At 38.7% G+C, this 17110-nt stretch overlaps 2 protein-coding genes and 1 pseudogene across 2 annotated transcripts in view; 2 read left to right on the top strand and 1 right to left on the bottom strand.

The window, feature by feature from the left end:
• The first annotated feature begins 1057 nt into the window (after positions 1-1057).
• babam1 (BRISC and BRCA1 A complex member 1) lies at positions 1058-8597 on the top strand. The gene is made up of 9 exons (XM_017714315.2): positions 1058-1209; positions 4386-4778; positions 5256-5314; positions 5428-5548; positions 5953-6031; positions 6153-6177; positions 6286-6415; positions 6515-6601; positions 6732-8597. Exons 2-9 carry the CDS (start codon positions 4398-4400, stop codon positions 6930-6932), a joined length of 1083 nt encoding a protein of 360 aa, XP_017569804.1. The 5' UTR covers positions 1058-1209; positions 4386-4397; the 3' UTR covers positions 6933-8597.
• LOC119265296 lies at positions 2279-2390 on the bottom strand (annotated as a pseudogene).
• Positions 8598-15561: 6964 nt separating the features above from the next.
• The window catches only part of plvapb (plasmalemma vesicle associated protein b), a 2603-nt gene continuing 1054 nt past the window's right edge, over positions 15562-17110 (top strand). Inside the window, exons 1-3 of the mRNA XM_017714316.2 lie at positions 15562-16118; positions 16307-16385; positions 16512-17110. The exon at positions 16512-17110 is cut by the window's right edge and continues 48 nt beyond it. Coding sequence (XP_017569805.1) covers positions 15732-16118; positions 16307-16385; positions 16512-17110 — 1065 coding nt within the window. The 5' untranslated portion in view covers positions 15562-15731. The remainder of the gene's footprint in view (positions 16119-16306; positions 16386-16511) is intronic.

Below are 17110 nucleotides of genomic sequence, written 5' to 3' on the forward strand. Positions count from 1 at the left end.
CTTTTCCTATTGTGCAGCAGCTGTGTTACTGTTATGGTTCAAGTTCAAAGTGTTTATTGTCATTTGCACAGAGGAAAGGTTTCCTTATATACAATGAAAAGCTTACTTTGCTCCTCGCTAGGAATGCCAAATATAACATTAAAAATACAAAAGAGTATATATTCAAGGGTTCATTAGTAAAGACAATGGTTCCGTATAGACCCATGAACACTCAAAGAACCCTTTGCTTAAAGGGTTCTTTGCACCAAGAAATGGTTCTTCAGCTCAATGAACAATGTGCTGTAGATGGTTCTGTATAGAACCTTTTTGAAAAAGCTCCATATAGCAGCCAAAAGGGTTCTTCTATTGTTATGATGTCAAGCTTGGAACAAAAGAAGAACCATTTTTCAAAACGGTTCCATATAGAACCATCTATAGAATATTCATGCGCATTTTCCCTCAATCTGAAGAACCCTTTCATGTGTACATGGTTCTATGCTGAAACATTTTCTTCTCTAAAGAATCACTGAAGAACCATCATCTTTTTTTTCCCCTATTTTTTTCTGGGAATATGTCAAAGGTTTGACTTAATATCTTAAAATAATGACTTATTTGCACAAAATATTTATTTAGTGTCTTGAAATAAATGACATAATTTCTCAAGATTTTAATTTGTCAAGAAAAAGTCTGATGTGCCAAAATAATGAGTTATTATAGCTTAAGAACATAGTTATTACAGGAAAATAAGTCATTATTCTGACTAAGTAAGTCAACACTTTGGGTAAATAAGCCGTTAATATTGGAACGGTGAATCAGTATTTTGATATGTGAAGTCAATATTTCGAGAAAATAAGTCTTTATTTCTACAGAGCTCAGAATTTTTAAGAAAAGTGTTTTGACGTACCAAATCAACATTTTGAGATACTGTTGCCTCAAAATCGATTTTCCATCTCTACCTAGTGGGAATGGGTATCCATCCTAAGTTGTATCTCCATTTTAAAAAACGAGACAGAGCTAAGGAGAAAATAAGTGATGTAGGTGTGATGTGTGGATGTGATCAGGTGCTGGTTTGGTGGAGGCTGAGCTGTAATGGGAACTCTGGACCTGTAGGTGGAGGAGCTGCTCCAATCTGTCTCCTCGACCTCTGAGTGAATCAGTGAAGTAGACTCGCATGAGGAAGTGTTGTGGAGATCGATCTTTCCTGAAGCTAACAGCGATTTAAAGGCTCGGGTAAGCGGTAGAGACGAATATATTCCTGGAATGGCATTGCTGTCGGTCGCGTGTTGTTTTTTGTGATGCTGCTCTCAGACAGAAGCTCCTGGCTGCTCATATCACAGCGCTGGGGCTCCCGGCTAGTCAGCTTAGCGCACCGAGGCTACTTAACTAGTTATCCGGTGTTTGTCACTGTTTTGGTGTGAATTTCTGCTTTAACTAATTACTAGAAACAAACCCTAGGCAGTTTATCAGAAGGACTTTTTTGGACTTTATTCTCCGTCGTTTTCTAGCCGCTTTGAAACGACATTTGGCAATATTTAACTAACGTTAGCTAGTTTTGTGTCCTTTCAGATTCCAGAGATTTTTCCAAGTTTCTGTTGAATTCAGTTGCTGAAATTTTGTCATTCAGAGTAGCTTTTTTTCATGTCGTCATGTCTACAAAACAAATATATAAGGGGCAGTGAGCACACATGGTGGGCGGAGCGGTGGGCAGCCCTATCCACGGCGCCCGGGGAGTAGTTGGAGGTTAGGTGTCTTGCTCAAGGACACCTTAGTCACAGACTGTTGGTGCTGGGGATTGAACCAGCAACCTTCCGGTCACAGGGCCAATTCCCTAACCTCCAGCCCACGACTGCCCATAAAGAGGCAGTGCACCGTTCCCGGAGGTACTGCAATACCAGGTCGATGCGTGGAGTGGACGGAGCAAGCCCCTCTTCCATCTCCTTCCATCCATCCATCCATCCATCCATCCATCCATCCTTCCATTTTCTAAGCTGCTTCTCCGTCAGGGTCGCGGGGGGGTGCTGGAGAAGTCATCCCAGCAGTCTTCGGGTGGAAGGCAGGATACACCCTAGACAGGTTGCCAGTCCATCGCAGGGCAGACAGACAGACAGTCACTCACACTCACACCTAGGGGCAATGTAACATGTCCAACTGGCCTGACTGCATGTCTTTGGACTGTGGGAGGAAACCGGAGAACCGGGAGGAAACCCATGCAGACACGAGAACATGCAAACTCCACACAGAGAGAACCACGGTCACCCGGCAGGGGAATCGAACCCAGGCCCTCCTCGCTGTGAGGCGACAGCGCTAGCCACCGCGCTTTTAATATGTAGTCCTCATGCAGAGGATGTATCAGATTAAACTAATAAGAACAGATACTGCACTTGATCTTAGCCAAAAGGCAGTGAAGTGATTAATGTAGATGATAAAATATTGTTAACGTTAAATGTTGCCTCACAAGATAGATAGATAGATAGATAGATACTTTATTGATCCCAAAGGAAATTTAGGAATTCGCTGTATGTACCCCTCCGCAGGAACAGATTTTAAAGAAATATATGTTTTAGAACCAAAATCTCCTCAAAACTTTCGTAAAACAACATCCCAGATGTCAGGCAGTTTATCCATAACCATTTGTAATAACCTTTAGTAAGGGAGCTTGTAGAGGGCTTAATGCTTCAAATCACCACCGCTGTGAACAGTTCTGACTTGTAGGTTTTTTAAAGAGCGCATTTCAGACCAAACGACGTTGAGTGACTTTTTACACCTCAACCAAGTAATTGAAAATTTTGAAACATGGGTCGAGATCCCCCTGTTTGTTGCTCATGTCTGTCACTGACAATGCAGCCAGTGACCTGGGACATGGACTTTTAAAATAATGCTATGCAGAATTTGCGATAATAATATATGAAATGCCCCTGTGATTGTTTATTCGTAGTACACCTAGCGTGATACACTCTTAAAATAGATGGCCCTTCAAGGGTTCCTTAGTAAAGAAAATGGTTCTATATATTTTCCATGCAAAGTCAAAGAACTGTTTGCATGCTTAAATGGTTCTTTGCATGGTGAAATGGTTCTTCAGATTGATGGAGAATATGTTGTATATGGTTCTATATAGAACCTTCTTGAAAAGGTTCTGTTCTTTTGGTCCTATATAAAACCATATACAACACATTCTCCATCAGTTTTAAAGGGGAACACCACCCATTTATCAAACATTTTGCATAACGTTATTCAGAGTGGTTCGGTGTGAAGTGCTCTATTCCAGAGAAAATCACAGTCAAATGAGAATTGTTCACAGTGGTGGTGATAACCACACGTCTGAGTTTAATGCCTTAAAAGGTTCCTTCACAGAAAGTTTGAAAAATTGGTGAAATTCCCCTTTAAGAGCCATTTCACTATGCAAAGCACCATTTCATGCATGTAAATTGTTCTTAAAGTGTTTGTGGCGCTTTATAGAACCAATGTCTTTATGAAAGAACCCTTGAAGAACCATTTTTTAAGAGCGTAGTCAAGTTAAATGGAATGTGGTTTTCATGTCTTGGTAGTTTGTAGAGGAGGGAGGAGCCTAGAACCTTTCTCAAGCAAAAGTAATGCAGTATTGTCAGTATTGACAACAAACATAACTGGTCTAAAACAGTATAAGTGCAGTGTGTCCTCAGTAGAACTGCAGCAAAACTTAACACAAAGTATAGGCAGTATTTATTAGGGCAAGAACATAAAGGGATACTACAGCAAAATGAAATCTTTGCTGTCACTGCATCGTAAATATGCCTACTCATCTCGTACAGTGGGGCTGCAGTAGTCTCTTGTCTAAGATTTTGGATGATGTATCTTGAAGGAGGAAGTAAAATTTTACAGTAATCTAAGGGTGGAAAGTTGGCGGTTGGCTGAATTTTTTTTTCCTTTGACAAAGAAAAAAGTTGGAGATTAGTGCTACATCACTAATGTAAAACAAGATCAGTGGCCAGGCTATCAGTCAGGCTTGTTGAGTGTTGTAGGATTTCCCAGTGGTTCTATAGTGTGTTTGCATAATGCATGCTGGGTAGTGTAGTGAGACAACACTGATGCTGTACTATAAACTAGCATGTCAAAAAATATTAAACTCTAGTTGTAGAAATGAACGCCTCTTTAAGTAGGTCCTGTTTGTTTCCTTTCAACTTCTTCTCGAAGCTCAAACATAAAACACGAGTGACAGCAAAGCATTACAGGTCAAACAGAACAGAATGAAAGCCAGAAATGAAGTATGAACTGAAAGTATAATTAGTCATATAAAAGTTTATTTTATTCAAAAATCCTCAAATTATGATCAATATTGTACTTAAGCATGTGAAACTAAGCATGTGGAACTGAGCACATGTACCCACCTTGCGGTGGCTCACCTGTGGTGGTTTTTTGCATATGACCAGTGGCTGGGTACTATGGAGACTTCAGATCCAGGCCCAGCAGATGGAGAGGAGCGCCCCAGGACCCGCTCCAACCCTGAGGGAGCGGAGGACAGACGCAGCAGCAACGGCAGTTTAAACAGCACTCCGCCGCCCCAGCCTGCAGTGGGCAGTCGAGTAGAGGGTGAAGGTGAGGCCTCCAGTACTGATAGTCCTCCAAGTTCCACATCCACAATCACCACGACCGTCCCTGCCCCAACTGCGGCCGTTGCAGCCACCACTACAGCCAGCGTGACTGCTCCAGTGACTGCAGCAAAAGACAGGCCTAAATCCACCCAGCCCTCTGTGCCGCCACAAATTCCTCCACCTGCAGAGCTCCAGATACGAGCACCAAGAGTCAACTGCCCTGAAAAAGTAGTAAGTCAAAAGCACTAATTGGATGGGATTCATTTTACATGATGAGATGTAGTAGCATAATTATTGCCAGAGTTTAGTGCTTTTTTTTCGGATGTGGTTGTGCATTTCCCAGGCTGTAACATTTTTAGGTCCTGTGGTAGAGGAGTGTTTTTTTTTATTGTTCTGAAGTTTGATAAAATATGTAAGAAAGTACTTACTTATATTCTCTGTGGGCTAAATAAGCTAATATGCACTGGCCTAAAATATAGCACGAATCAATAAAATCCAGGTTTTTTCAGAGGAGCAGGAATTCTGGCAGCGTTAAGTCAGTCATTGTGCTCAGTCATGGACATAACAGATGTCTTGTGGTAACATTGACTCACAAACTTCTGGAAAACCTATCTGAACTGTACTTAAGACTGATAAGCAACGAAGAAAGCTGCGAGTGTTTTTGATTAAGTGTACTACTTAATGCTGTGTATTATTTCTTTTAATTAGATAATCTGTTTGGATTTATCAGAGGAGATGTCACTGCAGAAACTGGAGTCCTTCAATGGGTATGACGCTTCAGTCTGGTTTCAACCCATCTCCTATGGAAATCTGTATGTTTCAAGTTTGTGTGGTTCAAGTTTGGTTATGTTCATTACAACTCTTTGTTGCTCATCTTCAGATCCAAGACAAATGCCCTCAATATCTCCCAGAAAATGATTGAGATGTTTGTGAGAACAAAGCATAAAATAGACAAAAGACACGAGTTTGCCTTGGTGGTGGTAAATGATGATGCCTTATGGGTGAGTATTCTAGCGTGGAATCAGTCTGACAAAACTGTATCAACTGTAGGTTAAACTGGATAAAATTAGGATAGGATAATGCCAATAGAATAAAATATTCACTATAAGAGTCCCAGTGTGATTTGTGTGTTTTTTACAATATGATGTTTTTTTATCTAGTCAGATATCGGCAGAACATGTAGTTAAACTTGCATTGCATTATATGCCAGAGAGATATATAGAGTTTTGATAATTGAAGGATCATTGGTACATTGATAACAATTGAGTGGTCTTTTTGTTAAAGCTTGAAGGGCTCTGTGAACCAATAGAAAGTATGACAACTACCCTTTTGTTGTTTGAGAGCAAGTGCAGAACCAAAACATGACCTGCTAGTTTGAGATTTTCAAAACAGTTTTTTGTTGTAGTTATCAGGCTTCACCTCTGACCCACGGGAGTTATGCAGCTGTTTATATGACCTGGAAACAAATGTCTGCGAATCCTTCAGTATCCTTTTCATGTTAACTGTCATATTCATTGTGCCACTGGAGGTTAAGCTGAACAAAATGGAAAGGTGTAATACTGCATGTTGGAGTAATAAGATGCATCCCTTAACATTTTAATGTAGACCTGGAAGATCTTCTCAATGTAATGTGAGTTTTGTTGTATGTACTATAACCTCATTAAAGCCAGCACAATCAGACCATAATGTTTGGCTCTTAAATAAATGTTATTGCATGCTTTTCAACGTCTGCTTGCAGTCTCCAGAAGATTGAGCTTCCATTGATGGACAACATTCAGACGATTCCACCTCCTTTCGTGGTTCGTACTCTCCTCATCTACAGTCGGCATGCAGGTCAGCTGCAGTTCAACCCGTCAGATGCCGTCAGTGTAAGTGAGCAGGTCTTGTCATGATCTTCTAATTTTTTGACATTGTTTGGCTTGAGTGCATCTAGATTATATGTCCAATTTATTTATTTTTTCCTCCAGAAGATGCTTCGCTCCCCTTATTTCTTCTTTGATGTCATTTACCTTCACAATGGAGCAGAAGAACAAGTGGACGACAACAGCTGGAGGGTACTTTTATTTCACATTTCTCTGCATCATCGACTTTGTTTTGCTTAAAACTTACTAGGCTACAGCTAGTAGAAGTATAAATGCATCATTAGTTCTCAAATGGAAACTTGACTGTGTGTCATGTCTGCAGGATATATATGCATCCTTCTCTAATCTGGACTCTAAAGGGATGTGCTACCGCTTTGAAGTGTCGCTGTGTGGCCCTGCCATCGAGCTTTACAACTGTATGGCAAAGCTGCTATGCCATCCACTGCAAAGGCCCTTCCAAAGTCATGCCTCCTACAGCCTGCTAGAGGGCGATGATCCACAAGAGATAGAGGCCACAGTCTAGGTCAGATATTCAGTCCTGGATCCTGGAGTAGCCCTGTTTTCATGTTTCGGAGTTTTCCTGGTCCTTATCTAAATAATCAGCTAATTATCAAATCCTTCCTGAGTTGAGGGGGGTAAAGAGAAAGCAGGAAAACACTAAAACGTGCAGGGCAGTGGTGTTCCAGGGACCAGGGTAGATACATTGCATGTAGAGCAATGCTGATGGGTTCCAGGCGAGAGGTAAGGGTGTGCCAACAAACCTGCCGAGCGTTGCCTTCTATCACCCCCTAGCACCTAATGATGAACACTGAACGAAGAGGAAGCTGAAGGAAAAGCTTTTTAATGAGAAGGATCACTTGAACGAAAGGATCTTTGTCTGTGGACTGCAATGGACTTTCTGTAGCTTTGAGCTTTTTTTCAGATTATCTCAGTACTTTTTTTTGTGTTCCTGTTTTTATGTTCTTGTCTTATGTTGGTTTATTTGTTCATTGAGTAATGGAGCAAACTTAATTAGTTTTTTTTTTGTTAAATAGTTGATATGAATGATATGATACCCCTGATATGAATGTTCACCTTATAATTGTGGAGGAAAAAATCCCCCAAATTAAACCCTAAATATTAATTATTGAACGTTATGCTGATCAGAAGATGTTAAGAAATGATGTAGTGTGAATGTTATTATAATTTCATTTCCAGTCTAAACAGCCTTAAGTTATTCACTTTGAAGAAGATACTTCTGAGGAGATTAGTTAGGTCATAAGGAAGAGCATAGCATAAGGAAGGGGGATGTCAAATGATAACAGATGAAAATCTTTCCAGACCTGGAGTTCAGAAAGCATTAAAAGATATAGAGAAAATGAGTCCTAGCAGCTGTGCAAGACCACCAAAACTGTCAGCATTAGAGCAACAGAACTTTTATCTTTGAGAAATCAAAGGCAGATATTAAAGTGCATAGATGTTATGGGTCTGAAAGGATGTGTAGCTGTCGACTGAGACAAAACTGAACAACATTTGCAAACTAAACAAAAGTGCTGGTGTTCTCAAAACAAAAGACCGTCCAGTCCAGAGTCCATAATGTGTTAGGGGTTACTTGGATTGTGAGAAGCGGAAAATACAACCAATGTCTAAGACTAAAATTTGGAGATATGCAAATATCCCTGCAGATTTCTTTGAAAAGCTGAAAGCGAGACTATTAAAAAGAATGGAAGCTGTAATAAAGGCAAAGAGTGGATGCATCAAATTCTTAATGCAGAAAATTGAATTTCTTACAGCCGTTTTGACTGGAAATTATATATATATGAAGGGTGGTCTCAGTGTAGGAGCTCTTGGGGAAATATTTATAATAAATTATAAAACTAAACATGGAACACACTGAATTTCATACCTACTTTTTGTTGTATATTTTCATTCAGCCATGACTTCACTGCTCATTTGCAAACATTTTCAAGGGTCTTGCTCACATGAATCTTCTAGAATGAACTGAAAGACATTGTGGCCTTTTACTTAGTTTAATAATCTTTGCTTTTGATGGGGGAAAACTGTCTTCTAATACTTTCATGTTGGTAAATGAAGAGTTTCCAAAGTGTTCTTTCAGGGTTGTTATTGTCTTACTTGTATATGTTAGCTTTAATCACTGAATCAGAAGAGAAATCCAGCTGACAAAAAAAATAAAGATGTAGAAAAACGGGTCCATAGTTCTTAATGTCTGGCCAAACAGAAATACTAATGAGAAGTCTCAGGTGGACAGTGTCCTCAATGTCCTACATTAGCACAAAGATTCTCATTTTAATAAATTACTTTACATTCTTTTCACATGGTTACGTTTGGATGCCAATAACCCACAACATGCAGTCAATGCAAATGTTTAGGCGGCCCTGGTGAAATTAATGTCTTGTTGATTTTTTTAATTGAAATTTAACATTAATTTGTTGAATTTAACATACAGAGAAAATGTTGCTTGTCTAAACTCAGTATAAAAATTGGAACTGTGCACTGAAGTTTGGGTTTAAAAATGCTGCGTTTAAGTGCGCCTCTGGAGATGATGTTTACTTATTTGATACTTAGTAGATCAACAAAACGTCCTCTGAACGGGGGTGTTCAGACTTTTTCATATGACTGTACATAAGCCATTTGTAGGTAATATCAGTAAATTGTTTTCAATATATGTTAACACTTTTACTCAAACCGTTCAAAAAGCTTCAGAACTCATTTCCACATAGAAAAAATTATTAAACTTATTTTGGGTCAAAATACTGTTTTATCTGTGTCCCACACCTTTGGCTTTAAATGCATAAACAAACCTGCATTCCATTGAGATGAATTACTCAGAGCGCAAAGACAAAAATGTGGGACTGCAGAACAAATTTTATTTTATATACTGTTTCTATATTCAGTATTTTCTGCACGCAGTGTTTAAACTATTGTGTTTGACAAAAAATAAATCAATCATTCAGGTTAGAATTCAGATTAAATTTGAATATAAATTGTCTGACAGATTATGTAACAGATGCAGGTTATACTCGCTTGGACAGCAAGAAAAATCTTTACAGCAGCACTTTTTTAATGAATTTGGACTGCAAAACTGCCCTCATAACAGAATTTACCAGTAACTGTACAAAAGTAAATGAAGGGTTTGTTTCCAAAATGCTGCATATTCATTTGTTACAATGTTAGACATAAGATGTCTATAAAAAAAATAACGTCAGACTTCGGAAAACACATTTCTCTAATAAAGGTGGTATAAATCATAATATAGCATTAATATTTCTTACATGTGTAAAGCCAACTCCCAGCAACGTATATTATGATAGTTTTTTTTAAAAAAAACAAACCTTTATTAATTGAAGACGGATCAAATGATCAATGTTTTTACTGCAGCTATTTAACTCCCCCTACATCCCCGAGCCCATTGTTGTCTATAATCAAACTCTCTCTAGAGCAGCGCTTTGCTGGAATGGTTTGTTATTGCTTTTGAACTTTTTGCAATGTGCTACCTGCAAGTAAACAACAACCCAACTCAACTTTGAAGTTGCATCCTGCCATTTAAACCTGCCAAGTACACAGGTCACATAATAATTGTCGGAAGACGCTTCATAATTGCATTGATCCTGGCTATCATTTCTTTATTCTAAGAGAATCATCATTAGCCTGTTTCCCATCTGCAACCTCCTCTTTTCTCAGAAGCACAGCAGGGCAGGCCCAGACCGAGCTCACGTCCTTGGCGAGGTTTCTTAGAAAAGGGTTTGCACGTTGGCTCTACTGCTGTTCTGTAAAGTCAAAGTTGACCTCTCCTCACATATGCTTAGTAAACAATGGGGTTTGTGTAAACACGATCAGCAAGGCCATCTGACCTACTTAGCATGTTGTTTCTTCATTATGCATCTGTACATTATACATATATTTTTATACAAAAACAATTTTATAAAAAAAAACTTGTTTCATAAATCACCCCTCATATGTAAAAGCTCATCACAAACAATTTTCAACATTTGAGAAACCATTTTTAATATAAAACAATGTTTTTAAGAAGTTAAACTTGTTTGTATAAAACAGATTTGTTTACTTTTTGTGTCATTAACGTTAGACTACATTATTTTGTTTAAAAATGGATTTGTCAATGTAAAAAATGTATTTGTTGAGATTTTGGTCAGTGCTGTTACCAGAATTCATATTACATTTTCACACAGTATTTTCAGCTCAATTGAACTGCTTCTTTGGATCGAGACTCTTCAGAGAGGAAGCATCACATGGCATGAGACAACAAGTCCACACTTGCTTATTATATTTCATGAATTTATTAATAATTTGTTTACAAGGCAGCACTGGCTGGGTAAATGTTTTTCCAAAATAATGCCGTATCTCATTTTTATTACTGATTTTAAGTACTAGCACAAGGTCACCTGACCACCAATGACTCTTCACAGAATCCTATGTTTTAATCACAATGCCACTGGAGTCCAAGTCACTGGTATTACACCATATTCATAGAAAACAAACAAAAAATTAAGCTCTCCATTTTGTATATATGATATTAATGGACATATTAAGATTAATTAGTTTTAGGATGAAAGACACTTTAAGAAAAAAATCCCACTCCAAATGATGGAGAATGACCCAAGAAAGTTTATCATTAATTTGAAGTGCAATAACTGTTACATAATTTATTTGGTTTCATTCATTTTACAGGTAAATAAATGTTGAGGCTGCCCCAATCAGTTTATACAGCACAGTGTTAAAGTAAAGGACCTGATGAAATTAGATTTAAAAGCTGTTTATCTGGGCAGTAAGTATTTACTAATACTGGAAAAACAATACAAATAACATTAATACAATAAGTAGTGTTTTTATGTTGATGGGGTTTAACCATTTCCAAACCTCTCCTCAAGGCAGGCCACTATTATTTGTTGTTATCAACCATTTATCACCTGGTTTGGCTAATCAGTACTTCTTTATGTTAAATTAAATGTGCTGGAATTTATGGCTGAGGATGAATGAAAGTGCCCATTAGAAATCTGGAACCAAATTTTGTTCTTCAAACTAGCACACAAGATGTCGACTACTTGTCTAACGGAATTTATTCTGATGAACTACGCTGTAAAACACACTGCTTGCATTTACATTCACTTAATAATCCGATAACTGCAGAAAATCTGATTTTGTCAGTGATGTGATCAACGTGTTTATTTGCACTTAAGTAATCAGATAACGGGGAAACTCCAGGTGTACATGACTCATATATCAGATTTCTCCTTTGCAACCCACCACTAAACTCGCAGAATAAAACACGAGGTAAACATAACGTAAACTTAAACTTCATGACACAGCCTTTTGTGCAGCTTTACCTGAAACTATGAGCATACATCATCTAGAAGATGAAGAATATTTAAATCCTTTGTCAAGTATGCTGTCAGTTTCAGTCCGGCTCCCAAAGTGTTTTGCTGCATCTCGCGACAACACTGCTTGCTTATCCCTGGTACCGCCCTCTGTTTTTGCACATGCGCAGACTGAGAAATCCAAAAGAAATCGGTAACACTTTATTTGAAGGCTACCTACATAAAGGCTTCATAACACATTCATAAGCACTGAATAATGTGTTTATGAAGCACTACTTGAACATTTATTAAGTGCTTATGTCGGTTCTCGCAACCTGACATAAGATGTTTTATGAAATAAATGACATTGTACTGACATAATATGAATAAACGTTGAACGTATTTACCGCACTAAACATATTTAAAACACTATACATAATTGCATCAATCATCTTATCTATGCCATGGAGGGAAGAGAGGGGTGGTTTCCATGCATATTTCACCTGATATTAATACAATGTCATCTTAAGAATGCTGACATAAATAGGTAAGTATAGTGTTTTAAATGTGTTTAGTGCTGTAAATATGTTCAATGTTTTTTCTTATTATGTCAGTACAATGACATTTATTTCATAAAACATCTTATGTCAGGTTGCGAGAACTGACACTTAATAAATGTTCAAGTAGTGCTTCATAAACGCATTATTCAGCGCTTATGAATGCGTCATGAAGCCCTTATGTAGGTAGCCTTCAAATAAAGTGTTACCAAGAAATCCAAGTAAGAGTTTACATGCCCCAAGAAATCTGATCACTGAGCTAAGATCCAGCTCTCTTTAGCGGATTTCTTCATTAGATATCTAGACCTTACTCTGGTCTAAGAAATCAGAGTATGCAGTTTACATGACCATTTGAGTAACCAGATAACTGCAGAAATCCAATTACGATCGCACTATTGAGTGCATGTAACCGCACACACTTTCTGCTGAGATACATGGTTTTAAATAATGCGCTTATGTGCCTAAGACTGTTGCACATTACTGTCAAAGAAATTGTTCACATAAAAAATGACTAAAAACAACTTCATGAATGGTGAATTTGAGAAACAGACAGAAAGTAACCTTGACAGTTCACAAAGCTGACCACTGCAGATTTACAACAAGCACAAATAAAGTATCTCGACTTTGAAAATAAAAACTCATGCTCTCGTGCTCATCGTCAATGCCAAAATAAATATATATTTTTTCATGAATCTTTTTTTCACAGGTCCATCTTCCTGTTTTTGTCTTAAATTTCATCTGTGATCTGCGAGCACCCCTTTACTCGCTTTCTGTCATTTTAAAATGCTCCCATAAATTACAATTTCCGTTGAGGACAGATTGGAGAGAGGACAATAGACTGCAGGAAAACCCCTGGCTTTCGTTATTTTCCCTTTTCACACCCCTCCCAGACAGGAGGGCCAGCTCCGAACGTCATCACTGCAAACAAGAACGCAGAGGATCAAACGTGTGCTGCCTCCGGCACTGTTGGGAATATTTGTTATTCAGGCCTTTAAAAAGAATGACAGGTCACCATTGTTGCGCCTGCACATTCCAGCGATAGCCTCTGTGGTGACCACAGGAAACAGAATGGTAATGGCTTGTTTTGATCACCTGTGTTTATGCTTTGCATTTGATCCAGGAAGAGATACAGAATGGCTTTTCCTTGGGCAGCATCAGGACCAGGTTGGGCAAAGGTGACATTCTTGGGAGTACAGTGTCCAAAGGTGTTGCACAGATACACAACGCAAAAGCTCAGTTGTTCTAAACATGTAAATAATGGTAAAAAATAGTTTCAGTAAGAAACTGAATCTATGTTAAAAAACTGAAGAAATAAAATACAGCAGTGTTAAGAAAGTGGACCAGTGTTAATGAGCCAAACCAAACAGAAACTGAACCAATGTAAGGGGAAAAAATGCTAATGAAGCGAACCAATAATAAACTGAATCAACATTAAAGAACTGAATCTTACAGAAACTGTAAGAAAATAAATCAGTGTTAAATTGAATTAATGAATTAATAAACGGAAGCAAATAGAAACTGAACCAATGTTAAAGAACTGAACCTCTGTTAAGAAACAGAATAAATGTTAATGAACTGAACCTACAAGAAACTACATCAATGTTAGGAAACTGGGTTTATGTTAATGAACTGAACCAATTAGAAACTGAACCAAGGTTTAGAAGCTTAATCAACGTTAGGAAACTGAATCAGTGAGCATGTTTATCTGCACACCAATAATACGGCAAAAATTGTTACTCTCCAAATAACGTCCTAAGAATTCTCATTTTCCTCACTTTTAGGAATCAATTCTAATGAGTGTTATTCTTGAAAACATTATGTTCTTAAAGGTTTTCTTAACCTTATGATAGCCTAACACTCGTCTTAGGTGGAAAATGCTGACAAGGCAAGCATCTAATGTTATCACAGACGTTGCCTCTGCTTCTCTTGCTCATTCTTTTATCTTGCTTTCTACCATCACCCCACAATTACTGTTTTTCAAGTAGCATTTTTTCCTGTTGGCCATTTCTTCCACCATGACAAAATGCATGGTTTGATGTTTTTCCTCCATTTTGCTGTCCTCTGAGCAGATGAATCTCTTAAGTTTCCAGGCTTACTACATCTAATGTGTATTATTTAGTAATTATGTGGACTACAATGCAAACTGGATGAACTATTCTTAGGTTATAGAAGTGTGCAATAAAACTTTTAGCCTGCTGGGCCCTGGCCACTCAAGGGGTCACACTAAATAACAGAAAAAATGTTTAATACAAATTCAAAATGTATAATTTCTAATAAGCACAAAATTAAGATTTTCTTAAGAAATTCTTATAGAAATAAGATTATCTTAAGATAACTTTTGAGAACTTAATTTTTTAAAGAATGCATTTAATAACATTCTTATGAACCTCCTAGTGTTCTTACAGTTTTCATGAATCTGGCCCATGGATTTTAGCGCAGCAAAATTTTCAGTGCATGTACACCCTTACTCTGATTTCTTTCATGTTTCTCAGCTGGCGCATGTGCAAAAACAAAGCACTGTCCTAGAAACAGCAAGCAGCATTTAACACAGCATCCGTGAGATGATGAGATGGCAACAGAACACATTTGGAGTGATATGGAAACCAAATACATGCTTGACGAAATGAAGATTTGAAATATTCTTCATCCACTACATGATGCATATTCATATTTTCCAGTAATATGATGATTTTATATGATGAAACTGAATCAAAGTTAAGAAACAAAATTAATGTTAAGACTGAATCAATCAGAAACTGAATCAGTGTTAAGGAACTGAACTGTCTCCACTGAAACTGGGTTACCAAACACAAACACAAACACCCACCCCCACACACACACATACACACACATTTTCTAAACCGCTTATCCTTCTGGGTTACTGAAGCCTATCCCAGTGGTCATTGGGAGGAAGGCTGAATACACCCTGGACATATTACCAGTCCATTGCAGGGCAGGTTACCAAACAGTAATACACTAATTTATTTAGTTAAAGCTCAGTTGTGGTCACTATTCCACAACTTAAAAAAGAGACACAGACGGCCAGCAAGTGTATTGAGACCTGATCATTCACTAGTTTCAGCTCCTCTCCAACGTAAGCTTGCACACAGACAACTAAGTCATCTGATGTGTTGATGCAGGACGATGCTGAGGGAGGGTGTCCTGCTCTGCTAATCTCCACCACCCAGTGTGAAGTACACACAGCCTCTGGAGTTGTGCTGGGAGGAGGGTCAGGAAAGGGCTTTGCAGGATGTCTGTGCCAGTATATATAAGCACCCCAGTGGCGTGCAACCTCCTAGTGTTTACATGTCTCTGTCTCAGCTGATGCCACTGAGCACTATTAGGAAGCATTTATTGAAGCGTGACGTGCAAAAGTGCACTTTAACATTGATTTTTAGAAATCTGAGCCTTAAGGCAAAAAGGGTCATCTAGTCAGCTTGACTTTTGGCAGAGATGTACAACAACAGCTACTCCCGGCCCAAAGTAACATTGGAGAAGAAGGTCACTTACAAATCCAAGGACAAAAGCTGTGGCTATTACTGGCGGATAGTTTTTTTCTTCTCTTCACTAATACAGTCGCTCATTATAATCAGCTTGGTGCTGTTCTTGGTGTACGGACAACCTGGGAAGACTCCTGAGGAGAAGAGGGTGGAGGAGCTGGAGAACGGCTACAACAAGCTGTCCAAAGAAAACACAGAGCTAAGGAAGGACAAAGCCAGTCTCACCAGCTCACTGAAGACGAGGACAACAGAGAAAGAAACGGCTGAGAAAAAGCTGACGAAGCTCACAGCAGAGTTAGACACCGCAAAATCAAATTGCACCAGACTTCACAATGCACTAGTAAGTCCTCACTTATTTCTGTTTTTGAGTGTAAATTGCAGTTTTCAGATGCTGCAACATACCTTTTAAGGAACTGCTCAGTCTAAGAGGTACCATTAGAGTTCGGAAGCAGAAAAGATCAGGAATGATATTAAAAGAATGTTTCAGTGGTTGTAAAATCATGTCTTCGCTTCTTCTGTTTACTGCAGGCAAGTTGTAATGCAAATAAACCACCACCAGCACCTCGCATTACTCCAATACATATGCCATCAGTCAGCACTTCAAACGGTAACCTATGTGACAGATCACTAATTAAGTTCCAGCAATAAACAAATCAAATAAATATTCAGCACAAATTACAAGTACTGTCACCTGAAAGTGTCTGAGATCTAAACCTGTTTGTTCTCCTTGCAGCACAAATTAAACATTTACAGACTTCTTTGGATCACCAGAAAGCTCTAAATGGATATCTGCAGAGCAATTTCAATCAAACAGTGGAAAGCCTTAAGCTTAACTTGGAACGCGTGACAAAAGAGAAGAAGGCGCAGGAGACGACTATGTTGCAACTAAGGCAACAAAAAGAAGAACTGACTGCCGAACTTCAACTTTACAGGAAGAAATGCAAGGAGGAGTTTATTTCCTCTCTGCAGGGCATTCAGAATGTTACCACTGCCTTTCTGGCGAAAATCGCTAACCTCTTTCCTGATACTTACACCTTCCTCCTCACATGTGAAAAGCAGAGGGAACAGATGGATGCGATCAAATCCAACTGCACCAGTCTGTCCCGGGAAGTGGAGACCAAATTCCAAAGCTACTTGAACAATGTTGGCGAGAAAGTCTCGACCTTCCAGGCCCAGAGCAGCCACCATGAAGTGCAGAACAGACGACTGACATCAGATCTGCAGAGGTGCAGGCAGACCCACACTGAAGAAACTGAAAGGTGCAAGAAGTTGCTATTGGAAGCCCAGGAGACACAGGACAGGGTGGTGGAGCCACTGCTGCAGGCCCAGAAA

The sequence above is a fragment of the Pygocentrus nattereri genome, chromosome 15 (assembly GCF_015220715.1).
Source record: "Pygocentrus nattereri isolate fPygNat1 chromosome 15, fPygNat1.pri, whole genome shotgun sequence".
NCBI classification, from domain to species: domain Eukaryota; kingdom Metazoa; phylum Chordata; class Actinopteri; order Characiformes; family Serrasalmidae; genus Pygocentrus; species Pygocentrus nattereri.

Coding starts and splice junctions, on each gene's coding strand:
- babam1 (XM_017714315.2), top strand. CDS start 4,398: ATGGAGACTTCAGATCCAGGCCCAGCAGATGGAGAGGAGCGCCCCAGG. Junction 4,779..5,255: donor TCAACTGCCCTGAAAAAGTA/GTAAGTCAAAAG, acceptor TCTTTTAATTAG/ATAATCTGTTTGGATTTATC. Junction 5,549..5,952: donor TAAATGATGATGCCTTATGG/GTGAGTATTCTA, acceptor TTTTTGTTGTAG/TTATCAGGCTTCACCTCTGA.